At 57.8% G+C, this 26876-nt stretch overlaps 1 protein-coding gene across 3 annotated transcripts in view; it reads right to left on the bottom strand.

Moving 5' to 3' along the window:
• DOT1L (DOT1 like histone lysine methyltransferase) overlaps positions 1-25255 on the bottom strand; it is a 63908-nt gene extending 38653 nt beyond the window's left edge. For all 3 annotated transcript variants that reach the window (XM_047850096.1, XM_047850098.1, XM_047850097.1), the window contains exons 1-2: positions 24932-25255; positions 7869-7912 (exon numbers count right to left, since the gene is read on the bottom strand). In XM_047850096.1, the coding sequence (XP_047706052.1) occupies positions 7869-7912; positions 24932-25012 (125 nt within the window). In that variant the 5' untranslated portion in view covers positions 25013-25255. The remainder of the gene's footprint in view (positions 1-7868; positions 7913-24931) is intronic.
• Between the last annotated feature and the right edge of the window lie 1621 nt (positions 25256-26876).

Genomic DNA, 26876 nt, shown 5'->3' with positions numbered 1-26876 from the left:
CGAGTTAACTGATCGCAAGACAAGGGGGTTTCTTCAACAAACAGGGGGAGCCTACAGATTAAAAGGGGCACAAAAATACACCAACGAACCCTAAGATACGACCCTTGTTGAATCATGATGCAACGCGGACAGAAAGCCAAGGGAGAAGTCACTGCTGTAGACCTTATAAAACACGGACGTTACGATTTCAAGCTTAGATGAAATGAACAAATTCCTTGAAACACACAAATAACCAAGACCTGACACAGGTAAGAACGAGTGACACCAACGAGGCTGGCCTTACCCCGGTGCCCAAACCAGAGGGAGACAAAGCCTCGTAAAGCAAACCCCGGGCAGAAAAAGGAAATCGACGGGCCAATTTCCCTCATGAACGCAGACACAAAAATCCTCTGCAAATATTAGCTGACAAGTTAGCAAGCTGTGTCAATCAGCTGAGCACCTGACTCCTGATTTCAGCTCAGGTCACCATCCCAGGGTCGTGGGCTCCAGCCCCGAATCGAGCTCCACAGTCAGCACGGAGCCCGCTTGGGAGGGATCCATTCTCTCTCTCTCTCCCTCTCTCTCCCCCCCTCTGTCCCTCCCCACAAGACCCCCTCAGGCTCACAGTCCCCAGGGCCAGCGGGGCATGCCCACCTCCAAGCATCAACTACCCCGTGCTCTCTCAGACCCAGGGAGCAACCTCTCCGTGATGCAGTCCGTTTGGCAGCACACGTGGTTGATGTCAGGAGACCCGAGGGTACAGGAAGGTGTGCACCCTGCAGCGGCCACCAGATGAGCGGTGCGACACTGAGGACCCCAGAAGGGCAGGGATAGGTGAAAGACACTTCCCTCCAGTTCTCAGTACAGGCTCCGGCCAGCACCACAGGGCAGGAAAAAAACAGCACAAAGACTAGAAACGCAACAACAAAACATCTCTATTCACAGGCACACAATTTAACACACAGACTAACCTAAGGAATTTACACAGGAACTTCTAGAACTCAGGTGGATTGAGCAAGGTCAGAACACATGGGGTCAATGGGCAAAAATGAAGTCTATTTGCATACGTCAGCAACAAAGAATTTTGAAATGAATTTTTTTAATGCCGTTTAAAATAGCAGTAAAAGCTAAATACCTAGGGATAATTGTTTTTTAATGTTTACTTATTTATTTTGAGAGAGAAAGAGAGTGAACTCATGAGCAGGGGAGGGGCAGAGAGGGAGAGTGTGTGCTCAGGAGGGGTAGAGAGACAGGAAGAGAGAGAATCCCACGGAGGCTCCAACCTGCCAGCACAGAGCCCGATGTGGGGCTCGAACTCACAACCCTGAGATCATGACCTGAGCTGAAATCAAGAGTCAGCCGCTTAACCGACTGAGCCACCCAGATGCCCCCCCCCCCCGCCCGGCGGAATAACTTTAATGAAAGATTTGTAAGACCTCTACACTGAAAACTGTAAGACACTGCTGAGCAAACGTAAAGACGAAAAAAGGGAAACTCTGCTCACAGAAGACTCCACGTTGTTAAAGTGGCCCTTCCGCCAAAACTGAACCGCCAACTCCAGAGTAGTGCCCAGCGCAAGCCCAGCAACTTCTGGAGAAGCAGACGACCTGGTTGTAAAATTGACACACAGGGCGCCTAGGGGGCTCAGTCAGTTAAGCGTCCAACCCTTGACTTCAGCTCAGGTCATGATCTCACGGATCACGGGTTCAAGCCCCGCATCAGGCTCTGCGCTGACAGCACGGAGCCTGCTTGGGATTCCCTCTCCCTCCCTCTCTCTCCCTGCTCCTACCCTGCTTGTGTGCACTCTCTCCCTCTCTCTCTCTCTCAAAATAAATAAACCTAAAAAAAATTTTGATACACTGAAGACTTCCACTAGTCAAGATGCCATTAAAACCACAAGCAGCTACGCTATGTGTAATGAAGTATCTCACGAGGCATTCACAGCCAGAATATGTCAAGAATTCTCACAACTCAGCAAGGACAACGCAAACAACTCAATCTCCAAAAACAGCACTGGGGCGTCTGGGTGGCTCAGTCAGTTAGGCATCCAACTCTGGCTCTGGTCATGATCTCATGGTTTGGGGTTTCAGGCCTGGCATCGGCCTCCCGACAGCTCAGAGCCTGGAGCCTTCTTCAAATTCTGTGTCTCCCTCTCTCTGCCCCTCCCCTGCTCGAGCTCTGTCTGTCTTTCTGTCTCTCTCTTTCTCAAAAATAAACATAAGAAGAGGCACCTGGGTGGCTCAGTCGGTTAAGCGTCCAACCGGCTCAGGTCATGATCTCACGGTCTGTGGGTTCGAGCTCCACATCGGGCTGTGCGCTGACAGCTCGGAGCCTGGAGCCTGCTTCGGATTCTGTGTCTCCCTCTCTCTCTGCCCCTCCCCTGCTCACACTCTATCTCTCTCTCAAAAAATAAACATTAAAAAATTTTTTTAAAAAACATTAAAAAGAAAAAAAGCAGCACAAACTATTCTCTCATAAAAGAAACCAGGGGCGCCTGGGTGGCTCAGTCGGTTGAGCGTCTGACTTCGGCTCAGGTCATGATCTCGCGGTTCATGAGTTCAAGCCCCTCACTGGGCTCTGTGCTGATGGCTCAGAGCCTGGAGCCTGCTTCGGATTCTGTGTCCTCTCTGCCCCTTCCCTGCTCATGCTCTGTCTCTCAAAAATGAATAAACGTTAAAAAAATAATTTAAAAAAAAAAAGAGAAAGAAACCAGAGCTCCTCAGAGATGTTGCTGATTCGAAGGTTTGGAACATGGGAGATTTCAGGTGACTCCAGAGCATCTGTGGTTCTAGAAAACAAAGATGTGCTCAGGAAGGCAGGGGGCATGCCAAAGGGACACGGGACGAACCGGAGAGCCCTCGGTGGCCAGCACAGGAACAATGTGAAACAAGGTTGTAACAGCAGGAGTGCAGCACGGCTCATGGGATGAAACATGAAAACGGAGTTCTGATCAGCAGCCGAGGAGAGGATGAGGCCTAGAACACAGCGGTAAGCAGTGGCGGCAGGTGAGGTCCACCTGTGGTGCGGAAGTCCAAGTGGAACCGCGATCTCTGCATAGTTCCCCAGGACCTCACCCGAGGTATGTATTAAATAGGGGGAAACGGGAACTACACCCCAGAGAAGCCTGGTGGACGCCACCTCAGCCGGGTGGTCAAGCCTAACGTCACTCCACAGTAAGGCAGAATTAGAGGCCGTGTGCCTCTCGCGGCACTGAGGCTCTTGCCAGGAATGGACGTTTTTTGTCACAACCGTTTTCCACACCCGTTCCACATTATTCAGAAGCAGGCCACAAATGTTACCAGTGTGTCCCTCAGAAACACGTCAGCATTCCTCCTAAAAGTGACAGACTGTTTCTTTCAACATAACTACAATGCTGTGGGCGCACCTAGTAAAAACAACATCAGGAATAGTAAGGAATTTCCTCAAATTCACACAGGGCATCTGTGAAAAACCTACAGCTTACGTCATCTCTGTGAGGAAAGGCTGAAGGGCCTAGTCACCTCAATAAGACCAAGGAAAAGAAATAAAACCGTGAAGACTGAAAGGAAGAAGTAAAACTGTCCCTGCTCAGAGATGATATAATTATTTCTGACAGCAACTCCTAATAAATCTACCAAATCAAGTACCAGAATCAATAAATTTAGCAAAAGATCACGGTTAATGTATGAAAATCAATTGCGTTCTTTCTTATGAGCAGCAGGTAACTGGAAAATAAAATTTAACGCAGAATCCCATTTACAGTGGTGCCCAAAGCTTAACTGCCTGAGAACAAATCTAACAAAAGGTGTCCACGACCCCACACTAAAATAACAGAGGACTGTTAGAGAAACACGGAAAGACCTAAGTAAGTAGAAAGATATACCATGTTCATGGATTGAAAGACCCAATACTGGAAAATGCAACAGCAAATCTTTCCAAACGACCTATCGATTCAACGCAATTCCTAACAAAACTATGCAAAAACCAACAAGCTGATTCTAAAATTTATATGGAAATGTGGGGCACCTGGGTGGCTCAGTCGGTTAAGTGTCCAACTCTTGACTTTGGCTCAGGTCATGATCTCACGGTTCGTGAGTTCGAGCCCCAGGTTGGGCTCCGTGCTGATTCTGCTTGGGATTCTGTCTCTCCCTCTCTCTCTAACCCCTCTCCCACTTACTCTCTCAAATAAATGAAAATAAACTTTAAGATAAAATGTACGTGGAAATGCAAAGGAGGTAGAATAACCAAAACAATGTTTTAAAAGAAAACAAAGAGAAATTATTCTAACACTTCCAACACTTACTATACAGCTAAGTAACCAAGGTCTTCTTTGGCCAAAGGACACACATGGGGGTCAGTGAAACAGAACCAAGTCTATAAATAAACCAACTCCTACACTGTCAACTGACTTTTGCAAAGGCGACAAGGGTATTTTATAGAGAAAGGACAGTGTCATTAACAATGGTGCTGGAACCAGTGGACATCCACATGCAAAATAATAAACTTTCAACTCATACACTGCACCACATGTAAAAATTTCCTCAAGATGGATGAAAAGATTTAAAAGGAAAACCTAAACTGTAAAACTTCTAGAAAACATACAAGAAAGCCCTTGTGAGCTCAAGAGCAAATATTTAGGCAATATTTAGGCAAATATTTCTTAAGAGGCAAAAAACACAACTTATGAAAGAAAAATGTGAACAAGTCGAACTTTTATTAAAAATTAAGCTATTGGGGAGCCTGGGTGGCTCAGTCGGTTAAGTGTCCAACTTAAGCTCAGGGCATGATCTCCCAGTCCTGAGTTCGAGCCCTGCGTCGGGCTCTGTGCTGACTGCTCAGAGCCTGGAGCCTACTTCAGATTCTCTGTCTCCCTCTCTCTCTGCCCCCGCCCCTCACACTCTGTCTCTATCTCAAGGTGAATAAATGTTAAAAAAAATATGTTTTTTAAAAAGAATACTCAAAATTCAATAGTGAGAAAAAAAATCAGTTCTTAAAAACAGGCAAAAGGCGATGAACATTATCAGTGATTAGGAAAATGCAAATTGAAACCACAATGAGGGGCACCTGAGTGGCTCAGCTGGTTAAGCATCCAACTCTTGGTTTCAGCTCAGGTCATGATCTCACGGTACGTGGGTTCAAGCCCCGAGTCAGGCTCTGTGCTGACAGTGTGGAGCCTGCTTGGGATTCTCTCTGTCCCTCTCTGTCTCTGCCCCTCCCCTGCTTGAGCTCTCTCTAAACAAACAAACAAACAAACAAACAAACAAACACTGAAACACACACACACACACAATAAAATACCACTACACAGCTCAAATCAGAAACCGCACGACCAACCCACCGCAACACCACATGCTGGTGCACGGGGGGGGGGGGGGGGGGGGGCTACACAGAGGTTCCTGAACTGGTGGTGTGGTGCAAAGCAGGCAGATCCCTTTGGAAAACACCTTGGCAGTTCCTCTTCGAGAAAGTTATCATAAAACCCAGTAACCCCACTCCCGGGTATTTGCCAAAAGAACCAAAGACATGTCCACACGAGACCCCCATGTGGATGTTCACAATGGCTTTGTTCATAATCACCAGAGTCCAACAGGACCCGAACAGTCGTCAACAAACTGCAGTCTATCCTCCGAGGGAAACTCCTCAGAAACAAAGAGGAAACACGACCACCCGAAAATCGTGTGCTGAAAGGAGTCAGGAGAAAACAACAGCACTACTGACCAAGTCCACGTACGTAAAATTCTAGAACACGCAAAGTAACCTGCAGAGGCAGAACGCAGCTCAGGGCTGCCTGGGGACAGCGGTGGGGGGACGCAGGTCAGAGGACACGAGGGAGCCCGCACAGGCGACGGAGATGCCCGCTCCCGAGGCTGCCTTGCGCATGCATGGACACGTCCACGCCCGTCAGAACGTGTATCTTACCTGTGTGTGGCTCTTGTACGCCCACTATATTCCAAATTTTCATAATTCTCCTAATCTTTCTTTAAACGTTTACTTTTGAGTGAATACGAGTGGGGGAGGGGCAGAGAGACAGGGGAACAGAGGATCAGAAGTGGGCTCCGTGCTCACAGCGGTGAGCCCGACATGGAGCTCCAACTCAAGAACCACGAGATCGTGACCTCAGCAGAAGCGGGAACCTCGACCGACTGAGCCCCCCAGGCGCCCACAACTGCACTTTTAAAACATACAACTACAGGAAGGACTAGAAGTGTGTGCAGGTACAGATGACACTTAGGTGGCGATGAGCTGGTCGCTGTCAGGCTGGGTGACGGGAACCTGGGTTCAGTATACCCTCTGTCTACCTCCGTATCTGCTGGAAATTCCCCACCGCGCAAAGGAAAATAAGAGAAAGAACACTGAAGTAACTGACCATCTGGCCAACGGACAGAACGGGTCTGCAGGGACAGCAAGGAAGAAGGTGAAGCCGTTTTGGGAGCCCGATGTGAGGCTCCCGCAGAACGGCCTCGGGAGGGAACGAGGCCACAGGGGACTGCAGACAGAGGGCTGGCTCCAAGGCCGCAGAGCCGATGCTGAGCCCCAGCACCAGGGACAAGTGACCAGCCCTACACACGAGAAACGGCTTCCAGCCCACCTGACTCAGAGCCGCTGTGTTAACCACCACACTCCCACTTCCTAACCAGCAGACTTTTAAAAAAATAACAAATCAGGGGCGCCTGGGGGGCTCAGTCGGTTGAGCGTCCGACTTCGGCTCAGGTCGTGATCTCACGGCTCGTGAGTTCGAGCCCTGTGTCGGGCTCTGTGCTGACGGCTCGGAGCCCGGAGCCTGCTTCGGATTCTGTGTCTCCCTCTCTCTCTGCCCCTCCTCCGCTCATGCTCTCTCTCTCTCTGTCTCAAAAATAAATAAACACTAAAAAAATTTTTTTAATAACATCAATCAAACTAAGCCAACCAGTTAACGCTATTGACTGGTTTCAGGCCCACCCTACAAGATCTACACAGATTATTTCACTTAAAATTGCAAACACTCTTGCAAGGAGGCTCGGCTTGGCCTCAGGAGCAAACCAAACGGGCTCAGGCAGCCGGAGCGCCGGGGGTTCGGTGGCCCCGCCAGGCGGCAGGGAAAGCACTCCCGTCACAGCCGGACCTCACGTCCTGACTTTCTCACCAGCCCCGTCCTGCCAGCAGCCTCGGCAGGTTCATGCAGACTTCACGGCTGTGGCCTGGGGGGTGGCTGTACGCTTACGGACTCTGAGGGACAACACAGCGAGAGAGGCCAAAGCCACGCACAAACAGCAACGGCCCTGCCGCTGGAGCTCAGAGAAGAACGGGGTTTCTGACCGTGGAACATGCAGACAAGAAGCGGTCCAGCCACGACAGCATTCGGGACGTCCTTCCAGACCCCAGGCCAGCACGGGAGAAAAGGCCCACGAGAAACAGAACGGCTGGCAGCCTCCCCCGGGTCCTGTCTAGGTTGCCAACCTACTGGCCCAGGAGGGCCCGGGGGCTTTTCTCCCCTGGCACGCAGGACAGGCCAGCAAAAGGCCAGCAAAAGGCCGTCCCAGGTACCGAGGGGAAAAGCAGCCGCAGGAAAGCTGAGTCGGCACCCAATCCAAGAGGGAGGAGAGGGAAACGAGGGGGTGAGGGGAGGAGGGGAGAGCCCCCGAGGGCCCTGCCGGCTCAGCATTTCCCTCCCCTTCCACAGGAAGGCACCAAGTCTCAGAGAAGCACCGAGACCTGTTCCGGGCCACACGTGGACAACCCGGACTCCTCTGACCAAGCGGTCACTGCCTCTCAAGTCTTCCGGAGGTGCTCCCCGGAGGAGCCACGCAGGGCAAAGTAGGGTCAACCCGCAGACCAGACCACATGCCCAGAGAGCACAGGTGGGGTGGCCTGCACGGGGTGGGGGGGGCCCACCCTGAGACCTCACCCACCCCAGCAGGTGGCACACTCACCGGATGGTCTCGATGATTTCGTGAGCAGCATCGTGGTGTTTGTCCTGAAAAACAAAGGGACAGGTTTTACACCCTCCGGTGGTACAGGGTGTGGGGACCAGGCAGGGCCTACCAGCCAGTTCCCGCCCCTGGCCCGAGCTGGACCTGTGGCACTCCCTCCCAGGCGGGCAGGGAGGAGGGACCCGGGGTGACGTCCATGCCCCGACCCTTCTCTCCCCACCTCGCACCCCCACCTCTGCTGACTCTTCACCCACAGCCCCCATGTGCTCCTAACAGCCTGGAAGCCGCGGGCCTGGCTTTGAGCTACTGAACATCTCCAGGCCTCTGTTTCCCCATCTGTAAAATGGGGAAACACGAGTACCACAACCACGGGGAAAGCTCATGTGGCGGTCCTCCCGCCAGAATGCAGACACCTCCCAACCCCACAGTTGATCACGCCAGGTTCCCACAACGCCTGTCACACGGGGCGGGGCGGGGCGGCGGGGGGCTCACTGTTGCTCCTTCCTCACAGAGGAGGCCAAGGGCTCGCTCCAGGCCTCTCGCCGGGGTCCGGACAGCCCCGACCCCAGACCTTGAAAAAAGCAGGACCAGGTGCGGCGAGTGGCCTTTCTCTGGCCCCCTGCTTCTCCGATACGAGCACCGCACCTGCTGCGGCACAGAGAAGGCGTGCGCGGTGCCGAGAGGTCAGGTTCAGAGCCGCGAACAGCTGCTCTGCGGCAGTGACCGCACCTCTCGGGCCAGGCTTTACAACAGACCCTGGGGGTGAGGGGGGAGAGGGGGGTGGGCGGGGGGCGGGTCCCGTCCCGCACTCAGTGATGGTCAAAACAACCCCAAGGACCTTGGGCCCTAACCTCAGTTTCGTGGCCACGGCTCTCTGGGGACAGCATTCTCCCAGAAGGGGGCTCGCCCGCCCCACGCACACAGCCCAGTGGCTGTGGTACTTTCAGAATTTGCGACCAAAGCACTATTGCAGAACTCTTCTCACCCCAAACAGCTACCCCGTCCCCACTATCTGCCACGGCCCATCCCCCCGGCAACCACTGACCCACTTTCTGTCTCTCAGGATGTGCCTGTTTCTGGACATTGCACGTGAATGGAATCACACACCGTGTGGCCTTTTGCGCTAAGCCTTACTTCTTCTTTAAGGTGAAAGAACCAAGCTCGCAGCGTTCTCAATGCCATCCTCCAACGGACGAAGGATCAAATGACAAATATTAATTGCCTGCGCATAGCGGGGTGCAAGACGGGTCACAGGCCGTCCGGCACGGGAGACCCCACGCAGGCCAGGGGTCCCCACTGAGGGGAGCCTGACCAGCAGCATGGGTGCCACCCACTGAGTCGGAAACTCGGGGTGGGGACCGCTAACGGGAACCAGTGGCCCGGACACCTCGCGGTAAGTGTCAGAAGACAACTGGGGGGCAGGTCTGCTGGGCGCGTGCGGTCACACCGGTCTCACGGGAACCACGGGAACTGGCAGCAAGGAGAGCCGCCCTGCGGGCCGCGGGGACAGACGGCCCAAGGCCCAGCGCCACACGCCCCGGTGTTCTGGGGAGGGCACGTGGAGCCGGCAGAAATCCCAGGCCTCGGACACAGGGGCCCCACGCCCGCCTGCGCCACCCTCTCTGGGCCCCCGCGGGCGGGAACACAGACCAATGGCCCGATTCCCCAGGAGGCTGTGCAGGATGAGGAGCCGGTGACACAAGGAATCGCGGCAGCTCGTCTGCCGTCTCAGCCTCGACTCCACACCTCCTGGCTGGACGGACACAGAGCTCCTCTTAGCTGAGCACGGAGGAATCTACCCCGCTACCTTCGGGGTCCCCACAAACTCCTCGTGGGCATTTCCCTGTTGTTTGGTGACACAGCATCACGAACAAGGGGGAAGCCACGATTCCTGCTGCTCCGACCGCTCGCCCCAACCGTGCAGCGCCCGGGCCCATCGCTGAGCCGGCCCGTCCGCTCAGCCCTGGGCCCTCTAGGTCCATACCCCCCCATCAGGATGCTAGAGAGGCGTAAGGTCTGATGGCCACAGCAGCGGGAGGCGTCCACGGAGCTCGGGAGAGTAAATGGCAATGCAGGGGAGTAGGTGACACATCCAATGAGCTCAGATGGCACCAAGCCCTCTCCACCCGTGGCCGGCATTGCTCCCAAGTACCAGTCCATCCTGCAGAGGGGGGCACAGGCTTCGGTGATGAGTGAGAGGGCTAATCAGAGTCCCTGCCGGGCAGCGACACACCCACCCCTACAATGACCTCGTAAACCTCCGGGGGAGGAAAAACAGGTGGGGTACATTTCATCAAGATGAAACGATTACACGTAAGGACATCGAGGAAGCGGAAAGACAAACCACAGAAAGAGAGAAAAACTTTGCAAACCATCCATCTGGAGAAGGACCTTATCTCTCACGGACACGCCTCACTTTGCCGCCCTGCGCAGGCACGGCGTTCTCACAAACCGAAGGCGGCGCGGACCCCGTGATGAGCGCGCCCCGCGGCACCCTTTCCCCAACGTGCTCACGCGGAGTCCGTGGCACGTCTTGGCCACTCTCGCATCCTCCAAACTTCATCACTGTGGTATCTGCCGCGGAGATCAGCGGTCAGTCTCACCGAAAGCTCAGGCGATGGTGAGCGTTTTTGCAAATCGTTCGTCCTTTAAGGTACGCACGCTGCCTTTTCTTCAGACGTCATCCCGCTGCACACTCGGTGGGCCACGGTGTGGCCTAAACCTAACTTGTATGCGCACAGGAAACCAATCTGCGTGAGTCGTTTTATGGACACGCTCGCTTTACTCTGGGGGCCCGGGACCAAACCCACAGTACCCCCGACGCGTGCCTGTGTGTACAGAGAACTCAGGAGAGCTCAAGACAAAATAACAAAGCCACGAAAACATATTGACACTGACACGGTTACAGAGAAAATGCTCCAGTGGCCAGACAGTGGCCAGACAACGAGGCTAACGAGGCCACGGAAAGATGCTCTGCCAGCTGAGCGAGGATGGGACCCGAATCAAAGCCACGAGGACAGCTAGAATGGGAGTGACAGGCCTGAGTGTTGGGGAGGAGGAGTAGGAACCTTCACACCTGGCTGGTGGGAACGTCACGTGGAGCAGCCACTCTGGAAAGCGGCCCGGCAGCTCCTGTGATGTTTAAACAGAACATCCACGGGAGCCAGCGACTCCACCCCCCCCAAGTATACGGACGCCCAAAACAACCAGCACGCGTCCAAACACCTGTGCGCAGGGGCCTGGAAGGGTTGGGAGGGTGATGGCTGATGGGGATGGAGCTTCTTTTGGGGTAATGGAAAGTTCTGGAATTCACAGTAGCGATGGTTGCACGAGTCTGTGAATATGACATTCTACATGGGTCAGTTGTACGGTATGTGAATTATACCTCAAAAGAGCTGCTAACAGCAAAAACATCCACAGAAGAAATGGTCCCCACCATTAAAAGCACCCCCCGCCCCCGACCTCAGTAGGAAAACGCGGAGTTCGTAAGATTCTCACACGACGATTCTGCCCTGTTGCCGCTCAGTAACGTTTAACGAAACCCAGACACACAGTCTTGGCAAGAGCTCACCAGACTCCTGCACGGACTGACCCTGAAAAGCGGAGAAAACGCCATACTGTATCGCAAGGTCTACGAGGGCAGTTAGTCTAGAACTTTCCACCAATTCTCTCTCGGATCACACTCTAGGAAAGCCAGCTAGCTGCTAGGTCACAAGCAGCCCCACAGAGAGGCCCATGTGGAGAGGAGCTGAGCCCTGCCGCCAACGGAGGGCGTTGGCATCAAGAGCTCCTCCCACCTGGTCCAGCGTTCAGACGAGGCGGCCCTGGTGGGTCTGTGTCGACCACACCACGGTGTCTCGTGGGAGACGCTGAGCTAGAGCCACGCAGCTAAGTTGCTCCCGGACTCCTGACCCACAGAAATCATGACCTAGTAGACTGTGTTGCTTCCAGTTACTAAATCTGGGGTAATCTGTTATGCAGCCGTAGCTAACCGATCCAGACTTGGCGTTAAGGCTAACAAACCTGCCTGGGAGCACACTGCCTAGGAGAAAAACCCTAGAAATGCCCCTCACCACAGGGCCTGATTCAAGTCCTCACCACAAAGTCACGAAACGAGCTGCACACCCTTGCGAAGCCCCTGGACGCGGGCACAGAGCAGCCCGGCCTCTGTCCTCACAGGAACCCGCCACAGCCTGCCAGCTGACTTGTCTCACACCAAATCCTGCACACGTGGGGAGGAGCCTGGAATGTGGGCTCGTCTTGTTTGTGAGAAGAGGAAATCCAGCAGAAAAAAAAGGAGCACCTGGGGGGCCCAGTCAGTCGAGCGTCCGACTTGGGCTCAGGTCAAGATCTCACGGTCCGTGGGTTCGAGCCCCACGTCGGGCTCTGTGCTGACAGCTCAGACCCTGGAGCTGCTTCGGATTCTGCGTCTCCCTCTCTCTCTGCCCCTCCCCTGCTTGTGCTGTCTCTCTGTGTCTCGATAACAAATAAACATTAAAAAAAAATTTTTTTTAAGCAGAAAAAAGGAAGGAAAAAAGTTGACAACTATGCCTCCAAAGATCGCAGAATGACCCTTTCAGGGACTGGCCAGCCTCCACTGGCAGCTGTGAGCTGTGTCATTTAAGAAGCGCCGATCGCCATAAATGATTCAGAAAATCCAACTTCTTGGACGTGGCCTCCTCCTACTCCTCGGGCCTTCAGGGAAGACGCCAGACGCCGACCGGGAAGGGGGGACTGAGAACAGCCCCGAGGAAGCCTGGATTTAGGAGAGGCCCTTGTCTTGTTACCCAGGGAAAGCCCTCCCCCATCCTCCTCCGCCGTCCCAGGAGCCCCAGAATCCCAGGTCTGTGCCCCAGGTCCGGTCTCCCTGTAGGGGCCCCCAGCCTGGCGCTGGCCCACGGCAGGAACGTCAGCTTGTTGCGGCAGGGACTGACCCGCTCTCTCATCACTAAGCGCATCAGGGCGCCCAAATGAAGCAACCAGAGACGTTTTTCCACGTAACACCTGTTTGGCGAATGCTGCTACCTAGGAAGCTGGCAACGGGCACTCAGCTTCACTGGGTCCCCCGCTCTGGGGAGCGCACGCAAACGTCCATGCTAAGTACAAGCGCTCGTGTCTTCAAGTGCACACCACACGGAGAGCAGTCACCACACCGAGATGACGCCATCACCCAGCTCCCCAATCGGGTGCTGATGTGAGGCCCCGGCTTCATTCCTTCAGACGCCCTGACCCCACTGTCCTCAGCACCACCCAGCACACACCGCGGACAGAGCGCGGGTGTGGGGATCCCCCGCTGTCGTGCTCGGCCCCAGCCCAGCCTCCTCTTACGCCCTGAGGACAAAGCTAAGAACAAGCACCCCTCGAGTCTCACCGCAAGGGATCTGCACAGGGGCGTCTGATGCCCTCCCCCCTCACCGCCTCGACTCGTTCACTCTGCGCGTCCGCACGGCTGGCGGGGGCTCTGTGCTCAGGGCGCGGAGGCAAGGGAAGACCAAGAGGGGGACAAAATGACACGGGGAGCCCGCGGTGGACGCTCTGTGGACGTACTACTGCGACGAACCCACCCGCCAACTCCACTCTCCCGATCCCCATTTCCGACAAGAACGCCGCCCAAGGAGCACCGGCCGCTCCCATCAGGGATCACGGTAGGAGGGCAGACCCCGAGAGGTCCTGGGAGGCACTAGAACCCCCCGGAGGGCTCGTCAAGTACAGATGAGGCCCACCCACAACGTTTCAGAGTCAGGGGTCTGGGGTCTGCGTCTCTAACAAGTTCCCAGATGATGCCGAGGCTGCCGGCTGGGGGACCCACTCTGCGAACCGCAGCCCTAAGGACACAGAAGGCTACACTCACGCACGCCGTGACGTGGGAATTGCCGTGGACAGGAAGGCGGCGTGTGGACAGAGTTCCCAGAGTGGAGAACAAGAATGAAGGTGGGTGACGGGACACGGCCCAGCTTGGCCGGCAGATGTCTGCCGGAGGGCGAGAAAGGACACGGCCAAATCAACAGGCGTCCCGAAAACTCAGTCCGGGAGGAGGCCGGCGGGGCAGAGAGCACAGGGCCCGGGGGGCCCGGCTGGGGCGCTCGGCCTCATCCATCCGCCTATACGCCTGCGCACCTGGGGGCCGGGGCTGCGAGCGGTGGCGAGGACGGCGGGCCAGCACGACGCGGCACGTGCGGGGCCCGAGCACCAAGAAGGGGAAGGCTGTCATGTGGAAACGCGTGAATTCACGCAGCAGCGGCAGCAGAGAATCCTAGCAGCCGGGTCCACCATCAGCCCCACATGTCCGCACGCCCCCGGCAAGGGGACAGCACGGTGGCAACAAGTGCCCTCGCTGCAGACTCCAGGAAGGCAGTGGAAGCCAGCCCCGCCAACCATACCTGAGGAGAGGACAGCCCACAGCTGAGGTCTGCACGAGGGTGACAGGCCTCATAAGAACAGAGTGCCGGGCCAAGCCAGGGCCATCGCAGGCAGGGCAGCCAGGCGTGGCCTAGTGAGCTGGGTCTCCAGCCAGCAGACTTCAAAGGATAAGAAGCCAAATTAGGGGCGCCTGGGTGGCGCAGTCGGTTAAGTGTCCGACTTCAGCCAGGTCACGATCTCACAGTCTGTGAGTTCGAGCCCCGCGTCAGGCTCTGGGCTGATGGCTCGGAGCCTGGAGCCTGTTTCCGATTCTGTGTCTCCCTCTCTCTCTGCCCCTCCCCCGTTCATGCTCTGTCTCTCTCTGTCCCAAAAATAAATAAAAACGTTAAAAAAAAAATTAAAAAAAAAAAAAAGAAGCCAAATTAGGGGCGCCTGGGTGGCTCAGTCGGTTAAGCGCCTGACTTCTGCTCAGGTCACGGTCTCAAGGTCGGTGAGTTCGCGTCCCGCGTCAGGCTTTCTGCTGTCGGCACAGAGCCCAGTTTCAGTCCTCTGTCTCTTTCTCTCTCTGCCCTCCCCTATGCGTACGCGCACGCTCTCTCTCTTTCCCTCTCTCTCAAAAGTAAATAAATGTTATAAAAGATAAAAAATAAAAAAAAAAAGACGACGACCGCAAACAAAGACACCAACGCGGAAGCACTCTCAGGGCCGCTGGAGGGGCCAGGTGGAAAGACAGAGAGACTGTAAGGAGCAGAACATTTGTGTCCCCAAATCCCCATGCTAGGGCCCCGACCCCAGCAGAATGGTCAGGAGACAGGGACTTTGGGAGGTGGGGAGGGTCAGGGGAGGTCATGAGGGACGGTGGGAGGGACGATGGGAGGGACGGTGGATGGGACCCGCCCCCACCCCCCATGGGATTAGTGCCCTTGTTAAGAGGACGAAGGGACTGGAGTGCTCTGTGTCATGTGATGACACGGCGAGACGGTGGGGCTGCCGGCCAGAAGTGGGCCTTCCCCAGGCACCAACGCCGCCAGCCGTCATCTTGGCCGTGAGAGGCCCCCCACACCCCTCTCCCGCCGCAGGGTTCTATTACTACAGTCCAAGCAAACTAAGACAGAGACCCCCAGGGCACACACAGTAAACAGCCAGTGTTCACAGGGTGACTCGGGGGGAAGAGAGGAGACAAGGAGTGGCCCAGGAGGAGCAGACCTCCGACCGAAGGCAGGGAGAAGGACACAGGTGGGAACGCGGAAGTCCAACCAAGAGTGCCGGCCGGAGGCGCGGAGTTCCCCGCGGCAGCAGCACACAGAGCCGGACGTGGCCACGGACAGCAGTCACTGACGGAATGAGCTTCTGCAGCGGGACCAGGGACCCTGGGGCGGGCGGGGCAGCCCAGCTCTGAACCCAGGTGCGGAGCACCCCGAGCCACCCGCCCATGCCCCGCAGAAAGACGGCCACAGCCAGGAGGGCGGTCCCCTCCACCCCCGAGGACCCGTGTGGAGACAGCCCCGGCCCCGTAGCAATGAAGAGGGCTGCATGGGTTTAAGATCCGGGTTTACAGCACCGCGCCTCAGCACCGGTCCCCCGCTCCACAGGGCTCTGAAAAGAACTGGGCTCCTTGGAGGGAGGGCTGCTTCCAGGGCCAGCGCAGAGAACACACAGGTGAGCCCGAACATCTGGCACAGCAGGCAGCCAAGACGTGTCCCAAAAAGGGGCACAGGCATGCCAAGGGCCCAGGACAAAGCCCGGGGGCGCTCCCGGTGGCCGGTTCTGGAACACGAGTGACAGGGTACTGGCTCACAGACCGGACAGACTGGACCGTGGCCCGGAGACGGCATACACACCCAGGAGCCATGCGGAGGCTCCAAGTGCAGAAGCAGGACGCGGGCAGGACCCAAAGCGGATGCAGGAGCAGCTGAAGGGCGGGGGGGGGGAGGGAGGGGGCGCGAAAGCCCCACCACACCAGTGCTGCAGGCCAGGCCCCCCTCGGGCCAGAAAGCCCATGGGCCAACTCGAGGACCAGGGTCCCCGACAGTCTCGAAGCGCCCCTCGCAGGGGGAGGGGGAAAGTGGCAGCAACGTGCCGGCGGGACACCTGCCGAGAACACACAACCACTTCCGACCCCACACGAGAGCCCCTCTGCAAGGACGGGCCGTTCTCTGCAGGGCACACAAGGCGTGCAGGTCGGGACGGGTGCCGGCCTTTCCTTGGACGTGAGGAGCAGCGGCAGGTTCAAGCTGAGGACACACGACAACTGAACACAAAGGCGACCCTGGGCTGGGCCTGAGCAGACAGGGACATGAGAGGTGAAGTCACTGGTCTCCTCAGCGCCGGCCCCACTCTGATCCCGGTGTCATGGGAGCTGAGTGAGGCGCAAAGGAACCCTGTTCTGTTTGTGCAACGCGCTTTCAAGTTCAAAATCTCTTCCAAGGAAAACGGACAAAGTTGCACAGGGAGGTCGGACCCAAGAAGCTCCCGCTGCAGTGCAGCTGGGCCCTTCCCTCAGCCCGCCCTCCCTGGGAGGCCCCCCACCCCCAATCCGCCTGAGGGAGACACCGCCGGCGCCTTTGGACTTGGCAGGAGCAGCACCAAGACACTCATGACACACCTGGGGCTCCGGCAGGCCCAGGAAAAGCACGCGGCTCCTGATCCTGAGGCTGTGAGTTCCAGACCCACGGTGAGTGCAGAGGTCACTCAGAGAGAAAATCTTGGGGGCGCTTGGGCGGCTCCGTCGCTTAAGTGTAAGACTTCGGCCCAGCTCATGATCTCACGGTTCGCGAGTTCGAGCCCCGCGTCGGGCTCTGTGCCGGCAGCTCGGAGCCTGGAGCCTGCTTGGGATTCTGTGTCTCCCTCTCTCTGCCCCTCCCCCGCTCATGTTCTCTCACACTCTCTCTCTCTCTTTCTCTCTCAAAAATAAATGTAAACATTAAAAAGTTTTTTTTTAATCTTTAAAAAAAAATATAGCATACTCGAAATCTTTTGCACATGTTAATGATTCCGTGAACTTCACGGTACCTTTCCCCAGCTAAAATTCTATATTCCTCAACACAAAAATAAGAAAAACATGTAACATAACACTCACATTAAGGAACATATCACAGTCTGAATCTGTTTAAACATCTTAAAACTCAGTGTGGACAATTTGCTATTTTAATAGTCACCTTAAATTTTATCCAGAAGCTTCCCTTTGACAGGCCCATCCACTTGAGCAGAGAAGGTCCTGTGACAAAATGAACGCTCATTCTTGACCACTTTATTTTTTTAATATTTTTTATTTATTTAAAAAAATTTTTTTAACTTTTATTCATCTTTGAAAGACAGAGCGTGAGCAGGGGAGGGGCAGAGAGAGAGGGAGACACAGAATCCGAAGCAGGCTCCAGGCTCCGAGCTGTCAGCACAGAGCCCGACATGGGGCTTGAACTTGCGAACCGCAAGCTCATGACCCTGGCCGAAGTCGGAGGCTCAACCGACTGAGCCCCCCAGGTGCCCCTTGACACTTTAAAACAAAGAGCACCACTTCAGTCCGAGCTCCTGCTTAAGATCACCGGACAGGAGCAAAAGCAATTAACTTGTGGTTTGTCCTCCCAATGACCAATTCAAGAATCACAAAAGCACTTTTACCAGCTCAGAATAAGAGGAACTCAAAACGAGAGTCCACATCTACAGATAAGAGCAAAGACAACGGGAACACGGCTGGGGTAGGAGAGTATTGGCCAACCCTGGAGATCAGCCAGGAGAGGGTTAGGACTCAGAGCAGCAGAAGACCCTGGGAGCCCCGTCACCCACCCTCTGGAGGCGGGGGGCAGCTACTGGTGAGGCTCCGGGAGGGGAGCAAGGGGCGGGTCTCTGGCTCACGCTTATCGTCAGGCCAAAGTGCAGAGTGGGGCAGGGGACCAGGGCAGGCTGCCTCGGGCCTGGGCAAAGACAGCCAATCAGGCCGGCGAGGGCACCCCTGTTCAAACGTGGTCAGCCGTCTGCACTGAACCAAGCACGGAGCCCTCCTGCTGGAAGGCCTGTAGTCAGGAAGGACAGGACCTGGGGGGGGGCACGTCTGCGCGGCTCCCTGGTCTGTGAACTGGAGCCTGTGCTGGAAAGCCCTCCTCCTAGTCACACCGGTCCTTCTCCTCTGCCCTCAACTAACTGGCTGGGTCTTCAGACACCACACGCCCACACAGAGAGCTGCGCAGGGAAGGCAGCCCCGCGGCTCACAGCCCTGGCGTCTACGCAGCAACGGAGGCCGCTGGGGCTCTGGGCCTGCCGTACGTCCGTGGCGGGAGGCGGCGCGGGGAGAGAAACGTCTGTTCTGAAAGACCCACACGGCGACTATGGCCACACGGGGGCACCCGCGTGGGGAGTGCCAGATCTGGAGCCGAGTGAGGGGACAAGCCACTACCCCGCGGGGAAGCACGGCACCCGCCGAGAGCGGCCAACGCACCTCCAGGAGCTGCGCGAAACGTCAAGGCTGCTCGTCACGGCTTTGGAGCTTCGCTAGTTTTAAGGACTAAACTTAACGTGGCCCCCGGAGTAACGTCACGCTGCAGAAGGGGCCAGAATGGCGGCAGCTGATGCTGCTCAGGTAACCTCCCTCCAGGGAGGAGGGTGCTGGGCCAGGCGCTCTCAGGGAAGGCCTCTGCTCTGAGACTCACAGGGAGGGAGGGCGCGGCCCCCTGCCACCACCTCCACCGCACCCCCTTCCCGGCGCCAGCGCTGACCTGTACAGGCCTTGCGACGGACAAGGGTGCTCAGAGGCCAGGGCCGCATCCAAAAGCACCCTGCCCACCACCCCGGCAGCCCCAGCTCCAGGGGGCAAGGGAGTCCTACCGGACACCCTCCCAGCAGTGCACCAGGCCTGCTGCGTGGCCCTCAGCAAACCATCATGAAGAGCGGCTCCGGTGGACGAGTTAACATTTGAGCCCCTCGAGTCTCCGTGGGAAGAAGAGCCACAGGGGTGCCACGAGGCCTGAGTCCAGCTGGAGGAGAGAAGGGTGAAAAACCCAGAGGGCGTGAGGAGAGCTCCGGCGGTCCCAGGAGCCAAGCACGGCATCAGGGACGCCCACCCTACCGAGCAAGCAGGCCAGAGGGCCGGGCCGGGCCCATCACAGCTTACCCCTGCGCAAACTCGGTCCCATACAGCCCCGCACGCCGTGCTCTGCGGACCCCAATGACCAGGGGGTCCGGAGGAAGGAGCCCCCACAAGGCAGGGGAGTCTAGAGCTCTGCCATCCCAGCAGCAGCCGCTGGCCACCTGGTGCTGCGAGATCCCACGACCTGGTCCATCCACGTAGGGGAACGACCCTCGGCCGCGAGCAGGAGCGAGGAGCCCACACCCGCTGCCCTACGGATGAACCCAGAACATACGACGGGTCCGCTGCGCACGCGCACGTCCACAGATGAGCAGGTCCGCTGTGCATGTGCACGTCTGTCGGCCGCAAGCAGGAACAAGGCGCCCACACCCGCCGCCCCGCGGACGGACCCTGATCACACAACACTAAGGGAGAGAACCAGAAACGAGAGGCCTCGCGGGGTGTGAGTCCACATTTGTGAAACGTCCAGAACAGGCTCATCCATGAACAGGAAGGGGGTTCATGGGTGTCAGAAGCTGGGTGGGGTGGGTGGGGTGCCGGGGGGGGGGGGGTGGCTGTTGTGGGCAAAGGTTTCCTTTTGGGGTGATGGAATGTTCTGGAATTAGAGGTGGTAACTGTACCACCCCGTGAATGGACTAAAATCCATGGAATCATACTTTAGATGGATAGATGGTACAGCGTGTGCATTATATTGCAATAAAGCCGTTACTGATGAACAAAAACCACAAGACCCAGCACTGCCCCTGAACCCCACCCCCCCACCCTCAACTGTCATCCTGGTCCCTCCTGTGTCCCTCCCCATCCAGCCTGGCCTGTGCCCGCCCCTTCATGGGAGAGCAGATCCACCCACAGTGAGCCACAGGGAGACCAGGGAAACAGAACCCCGTGAACCACGTTAAACACGTCCCTGCAAAACAGCCATCCAGAGCAGCCTGAGCCCTCCGGAGCCCCTGTGGTCCCGCAGGTCACAGCCCCCCACCGCCCCAGCCCCACCACAAAGCCCCGGAAGCCCTGTTCCCCGACTCCTAAACAGAAGCTTCGGGTTTTTAAATGATAGAAGCATTATCAGAGTGAACATCCACGAACGCTCACCCCCGCTTGCACCTGGAGTGAATTTAATGCTCTCTGTGCACTAGCCCACGCACCCCCGTGACTAACTGAAGGGAGTTCAGGCTGAAGCCTCTCCAGAATGAGGAAACTGGGGCTTAGGGAGACTGCACGATGAAGGCCAGAGCCCCTGACCTCCCCACTCCCGCTAGCAGCACCCCGGGTGCTGTGCACCAGAAGAGGGGCTGGTCCAGCGCAGGGGAGAGGGCCTGCGAGGTGCCCAGGGGATGCAGCTAGGGGAGAAGAGAGAATCCGGTCCGGGAGAAGAGCACGGGGCAGAGGAACAGCAAGGGGCGTGCAGGGAGCTGAGGGGCACACCAGAGCCACATGCGGGCTGCAGAGCGGCAGACGCACCCCGGCACCCCCCACAATGCGGCAGGTCCTCGGCAAACAGAATCAATGCCATGGGCAGGCGCTAGCAGGAGACACGCTGTGGAATTGGTAGGGACAGCTCGAGGGGACAGAGAAGGCAAGGGAGAGGCTTCTGGAAGTACAACCCTGAGAAAAAGGAAGCAGGAATGTTATTCCCACAGCTGGGGAGACGAAGACACAATTGCAGGGGCATCAGGCAGAGGAAGAAGTTTCCCAGGAGAGAGGCATGGGGCCCAGGACCCACTTACTCCCAGCTGCAGACCGGTGGCACCCCGCAGGTCCCGGCATTCAAAAGAGGACCCTGGGCACCTGGGTGGCTCAGTCAGTTGAGCACCTGACTCTTGGTTGCAGCTCAGGTCACGATCCCAGGGTCGTGGAATCAAGCCCCACATACCGGGCTCTGTGCTGCACTGAGCCTGTTTAAGATTCTCTCTCTCCCTCTGCCTCTCTCCCCCACTCACTCACTGAAAAAAAAGAAAAAACTCCTAAAGAAAAGAGGACCCCAAAACGCTTTGTATCTGGATTGTACCAATCTCAACGATACGATCGTTCTCCTCACTGGTTGTAAGATGCCACCACTGGGGGAAGCTGGGTTTAAGAACGTGGAATGTCTCTGTTATTTCGTATGGCTTCCAGTGAACCCACGATTATCTCGAAATTAAAAGTTTAAGAACAGAGGCGCCTGGGTGGCTTGGTCGGTTGAGTGTCCGACTTTGGCTCAGGTCATGATCTCACAGTTTGAGGGCTCGAGCCCCGTGTTGGGCTCTGTGCGGACAGCTCAGAGCCTGGAGCCCGCTTCGGATCCTGTGTCTCCCTCTCTGCTCCTCCCCTGTTCATGCTCTGTCTCAAAAATAAACATATTAAATTAAATTAAATTAAATATTAAAAAATGAAAGTTTAAGGACAAAAAGGACAGAGCTCCCAGAGGGAGGGTAGAGTGGGCAGGCAGGTCCCCTGAAGCTCTGCCACCGCCTCCCTGGAGAACCCCTGAAGTTCCCAGCTCCCTCTGGCTCCCACCCATGGAGAACAGAGCACCAGCAGGCATTTGGACCTCAGGGACCACATAGGAAATTCAGCCCTTTCCGATTATCCCTCCCCCCTTTAAAGTGGCTACTCCACCCACACGAAGTCATCTAAGGGTTAATCTGCCTTCCACCTGAGTGTGGATTAGGCAAAAGGCTCACACCAGCGAGGTCAGTGTCAGAAAATATTTTCTGAGTCACAGGGAAGGATGGCTCACTCTGCCCGCCCACTTCAGCTACTACTCACAGCCCCGCTGAAAGGGCATGACTGCTGGAGGGCATTCATTCGTCAGAGAAGTCGTGGGCTCCCGGGGAGGAAGCTGAAGGCGGGGACAGTCACGCTGGGGCCGCTCCCCCGCCCACAGGCTTAATAAGCCAAGGAGGGGAAGGGCCACTCCACACCCTGCCACCAGGCAACCAAAAATACCACAAACTCCCCTCCGGTGGAGACCTGGTTTTCCCACCAAAAGCAGGGCCACCGTGAGCAGCAGGCGGGTATCCCAGAACTCTGAGTCACGGAAGGAACAAAACTCAGCCTGCCCCCTCCCCCTTGTCAATTTCCCCAAAAACCCGTTTCTGAGACTGGACATTCCCAGTGTGGGTGGCTGTGGCTGTTGACACTTCCTCCTCCAGATGCCCGGCCACCGCCTCCGGGAAGCCACCCACACCTCCCCCCAGGGTGAAACCAGCAGCCCTGCCCTCTAGGACTAAGTCGGACCATAAGTGCACTTCTGTGCGTGTGAGTCACCTACCTCCCTGCGTTTGTAGGTTTCTGGAGCAGAACACTGCCCAGTGCCCTCTGGGTCCCCAGCAGGTGCTTGCAGAACGGGTAAATCAGTGAACAAATAAGCCCCGTCATCTCACACATGCGGTCAGATGAGTAACGTGACCTTCTGCAAAGTTAACTCACCAACCGGTCCATTTTCCTAACGTTCATCATCGAGCCGTCACAGAGTACGAACCCTTCCAAAGGTACCGCCTCCCCCTTCCCACGAGAAAGCACAATCCCTCAGTAGGGGTGTGGAAAGGCCGCAGGCATCACTACAAAGCGGTGACAAGCGGGCTGCTGCGGGCCACTGCAGGATTTCACTGGGCCCTCCTGCCCGCTGGCCCAGCAGTGGCACAACTATGCCAGGAACGGGCCTGCTCACGTCAGGCAGAGCGCCGGGCCAGGCGGGCAGCACAACCCTGTCCCCTGCCAAAGGAGGTCGAGGCCAGTGAGGGAAAGAGGCTCTGCAGTTCAGAACCACCCACCACTGGGAAGCCAGGTCCTGCCAGGCCCAACACAGAAGGGCCTATTTACAGCAGGTACGAATCGCCGTGGCCTTGCTCCGCTCCAAATAAAAGGCAGCAGTGGGGACAGCGTGACTGTCTCCGGATGAGCTTTCACCGTAGTGTCAAATGCCTGGAGAGCGGCCCACAGTGAATTTCCTCACTCTGCCAATACTCAAGAACACCCATCTGTAAGATGTGCAAGTGTCAAACACAGCAGAGCGCCCCCCCCCCACTCCCCAATACTTCCCAAGGGGAAAACTCAACTTCAGGTAGAAACCTGCCCCCACACGTTCATAGCAGCTTTATTCGTAACCACCCCCGCCACCAGGAAACATCCCCCGCGTCCCGGCACCCGCCTGCCAAGGGGGGAAGGAAAACACGGAATACGACATGGCAAGAAAAAGGCGTGACTTCGGATACCCACAGCAACGTGGATTAAGTCTCAGAAATGCTCAGAGAAAGCGGCCAGAATCCACTTATCTAACTTCCTGCAAAAGGCAAAACTGCAGGGATAGAGAGGAGATTAGTGGCGGCCGGGAGGAAAGGGGCGAGTTGGCAGCGAAGGAGCAGCAGAAGGGAAGGCCGAGGGGCGAGGGATCCGTCAAAACCCCCAGAGCTGCGCTGTGCTAAAGAGAGCGGCCGTAGTACGTGGGAGCCACCGCGGGTAAAAACCAGTTCCGTTTCAAAGAACGCGCTGGCCAGCCAACTGGTGCATGCCGAGCGCTGTCACAAGGGCCGAGAGAGGCGGAGGCCCGTGCGACGGTTGGAGTTTTGAAGGTTCTCCCCGCTCGCGCGTCGTCACCTTGGACGTCTCCCCGCCCTGCCCCACTGCTCGGGCCGCCGGCCCGGACGGACGGACGGACGGACACACACACACACACACACACACACACACACACACACACACAGACGGGCGCTGCCAGCCGGAAAAGCCGGAGCCCGGGCTCGACCCCGCCTCCGGCCGCAGGATAAGCAAAAATAGAAAGCTCCGGAGCGCGCGCGGCGGGCTGGCAACCGCGAAACCCTACGACCGCGGAGCACCAGGGGCCGGGAGCCAACACCCGCTCCCGGGCGGTCCCAGCGCTCCGACCCCGCCCCTGGCCGCGACGTTTCCAAAAACTGACACACACGGAGCGCGCGTGAGGGGCGGGGCGCGCGGGCTTCCCCGCCGGGTCCCCCGGAGGCCCTGTCTCCCCGCGAGGCGTTCGCGCCAAAGGGCGCCCCCACGCCGCCCGCCCGGGGGGCCCGCCGCGCCCCCCCGCCCAACGGCACACTGCCCGGCCCGAGCCGCCCCGGGGCCGCGGACACCGCGCCACGCCGCCCACCCCGCGCCCCGGCGCCCCGCGGCCGCCTTGGTAAATTTCCGCTCGGCCTGTCATCTTCCAAGGGTCACTCGGCACCGGGGGACAGCGTGTCTCGTGCCCCAGGTCCGGCCGGCCCACCCACCCGGGACCCGGGACGTCCCGTTTGCAAGGGTCCGGCCAGCCCACCCACTCGAGAGCAGGGGGGCTAGAAAACCCGGCGCGGAGAGAAGACAGGGCATCCCCCAAACGGAACAGCCGGGCACACTGACAGCGCAAAAAATAAACTACCCCAAACAGAAGGAAACCCCGGTGTCAGCGCACACACCGCGGCACGGCCGGCTCGCCCGCCGGCCCGGACCCCCCACCCCCACCCCGCCGCGGGCACCGGCAACGGCAGCCCCGCGCCCCGCCGCCCGGCCCCGCAAACGGCCACGGACCCGCAGGGGGGTCCGCGGGACCCCGGCGGCACCGTCGGCGGGCGGGCGCGGCGCGCCGCGGGGACCCGGGGCCGGGGGGCTGGGGGACGCGGGGGGCAGTACTCACGTAGACCGGCAGCGGCCACGGGTAGACGGCGGGCTCGGCCCCTACGGGCGACTTGAGCCTCAGCTCCAGCTTCTCCCCCATGTCGGCGCGCGCGGCCGCCGCACCATGCTAGTCGGGCGGTTGGGGGAGGGGCGCGGCGCCGCCGGCGGGGGCGGGGCGGCGGGCGGAGGAGGGCGGGAGGGCGGGAGGCTGAGGGGAGGGGGGGGGCCCGGCCTGGGCCTCGGCCGCCGCCGCCGCCGCCGCCGCCGCCGCGCTCCCCGTCCGGCCCCCGGCTCCTCTTTGTGGTCACAGGCCCGGGGCCTCCAGCGCCGCCGCCATCTTGGGCCGGCGTGAAGCGAGCACAATGAGCCGGGGGCCGGGCCGAACCATTCGCCGCGCGCGCGCGGGGGGGGCCCGGCGCGAGGAGGCGGCGCGCGCCCGCTGCCCCGCCCGCCGCGCCGCGCGCGGCCCCCCCGCAGCCCCGCCCCGTGGGCTCGCCCGCACGCACGCACGCACGCACGTCCTCGGCTGCCCTCGGCTACCCACGCCAGCCCGACGCGGGGACCCGGGGAGACCCCGCGCGTGTGGGATGACAGGTTCGAGCCCCGCCCCTGGAGGAATGGGGCCCGCCCCCCGCGCCGGCAGTCAAGCCGTAATTCCTGGTTAAGTAGGAGGGTCGGCCTCCAGGCCGCCGCCGCCGCCGCCGCCGCCGCCGCCGCTCGCCGCTCGCCGCTCGGAGCACCCGACTCGCCCAGCAAGAATGCAGCTTGTTGAGTACCCGCTGGGCGCGGGGCCTGGACACTCGTTAGTGACCAGGGGGAAATGCCCTGCCCGCAGGGAGCTGCGCTTTCCGAGAGGATCACCCAAGAGCGTGCCTAATCTCCTGCGTCCACTACATTACTCCACATGCGGCCAGGAGCTACTTTTCAAATCGGTGGACTTTAGGTAAAGGACGTGGTTACCCGCCATGGCGTGGGTGGGCCCCGTCCAATCAGGTGAAGGTCTTTAGGAGGAAATAAGTAAGCTTCCCCACAAGGAGGGACGTCTGTCTGCAGTAGTCTTCAGACTCCAGTTGCAACATCAGCCCTCCCTGAGGTTCCAGCCTGGGGGGCCCACCCTGGAGATTTGTGACTTGCCAGCCCCACCTCCGAGTCCCGTCACCCAATTCCCTAAACTAAAAGTTCGTATGGATCTATAACGTGTACATACACTGAGCATATGCACACCTATGCATTTATGTGTGTACGTGTATGCATGTAGTATATGTGTAAGCAAGTCTATTTACAGGTGCGTGTGTGTGTGTGCGTGTATGTATTATATATGCATACAGACGAGCATACTATATGCACGTGTATGTTAGCTGTGTATACCTATATATGTGTGTGTATACATGTATTGCAAAAACGTGCATATGTGCATTGCATATTGTATATGTACACAGTACATCTGCACACCTATATTTTCCTATATGTGTGTGTAAATACACACACACAGACATTCTCTGCTTGGCTGGAGAGCCCTCACTAACACAGACACTTGTGATAACTGAGCACCTGGCATGTGCTGGCCAAGGAGCCAACCGCCTCTGCCTTTTCGCTATGTCCCTTAAGTGTCACAGCCCCCCGGGAGGGCGGGTGATGGTGTCTGCTCTTCCCAGGTGAGGCGCCTGACGTCAGGGAGGTGCAGTGACCTGCCCAGTGTCACACAGGTGGAGAGATGGAGCTCTGGCAGGAGCGCGGCACGGCAGTGCCCACACCCCCGTAGGGGCTTCTCAGGGGCGATGTGGAGGGAGAGAGGCAGGGTCCGAAAGACAAGCTGTTGGGAGCTCTAGACCAAGGCCAACTCACCGAGGGCATTAGAAGTCTGGACAGTGGTTACCCCTGGGCGAGGGGGGTGGCCAGAGGACTTACACAGGGACATTCACCTGTGAAAAAGTAGCCATCATGCACTCTTTATATGTCTATCA

This window comes from Prionailurus viverrinus, chromosome A2 (genome assembly GCF_022837055.1).
Source record: "Prionailurus viverrinus isolate Anna chromosome A2, UM_Priviv_1.0, whole genome shotgun sequence".
Classification (NCBI taxonomy): domain Eukaryota; kingdom Metazoa; phylum Chordata; class Mammalia; order Carnivora; family Felidae; genus Prionailurus; species Prionailurus viverrinus.
This window is presented reverse-complemented; position numbering and strand designations above follow the sequence as displayed.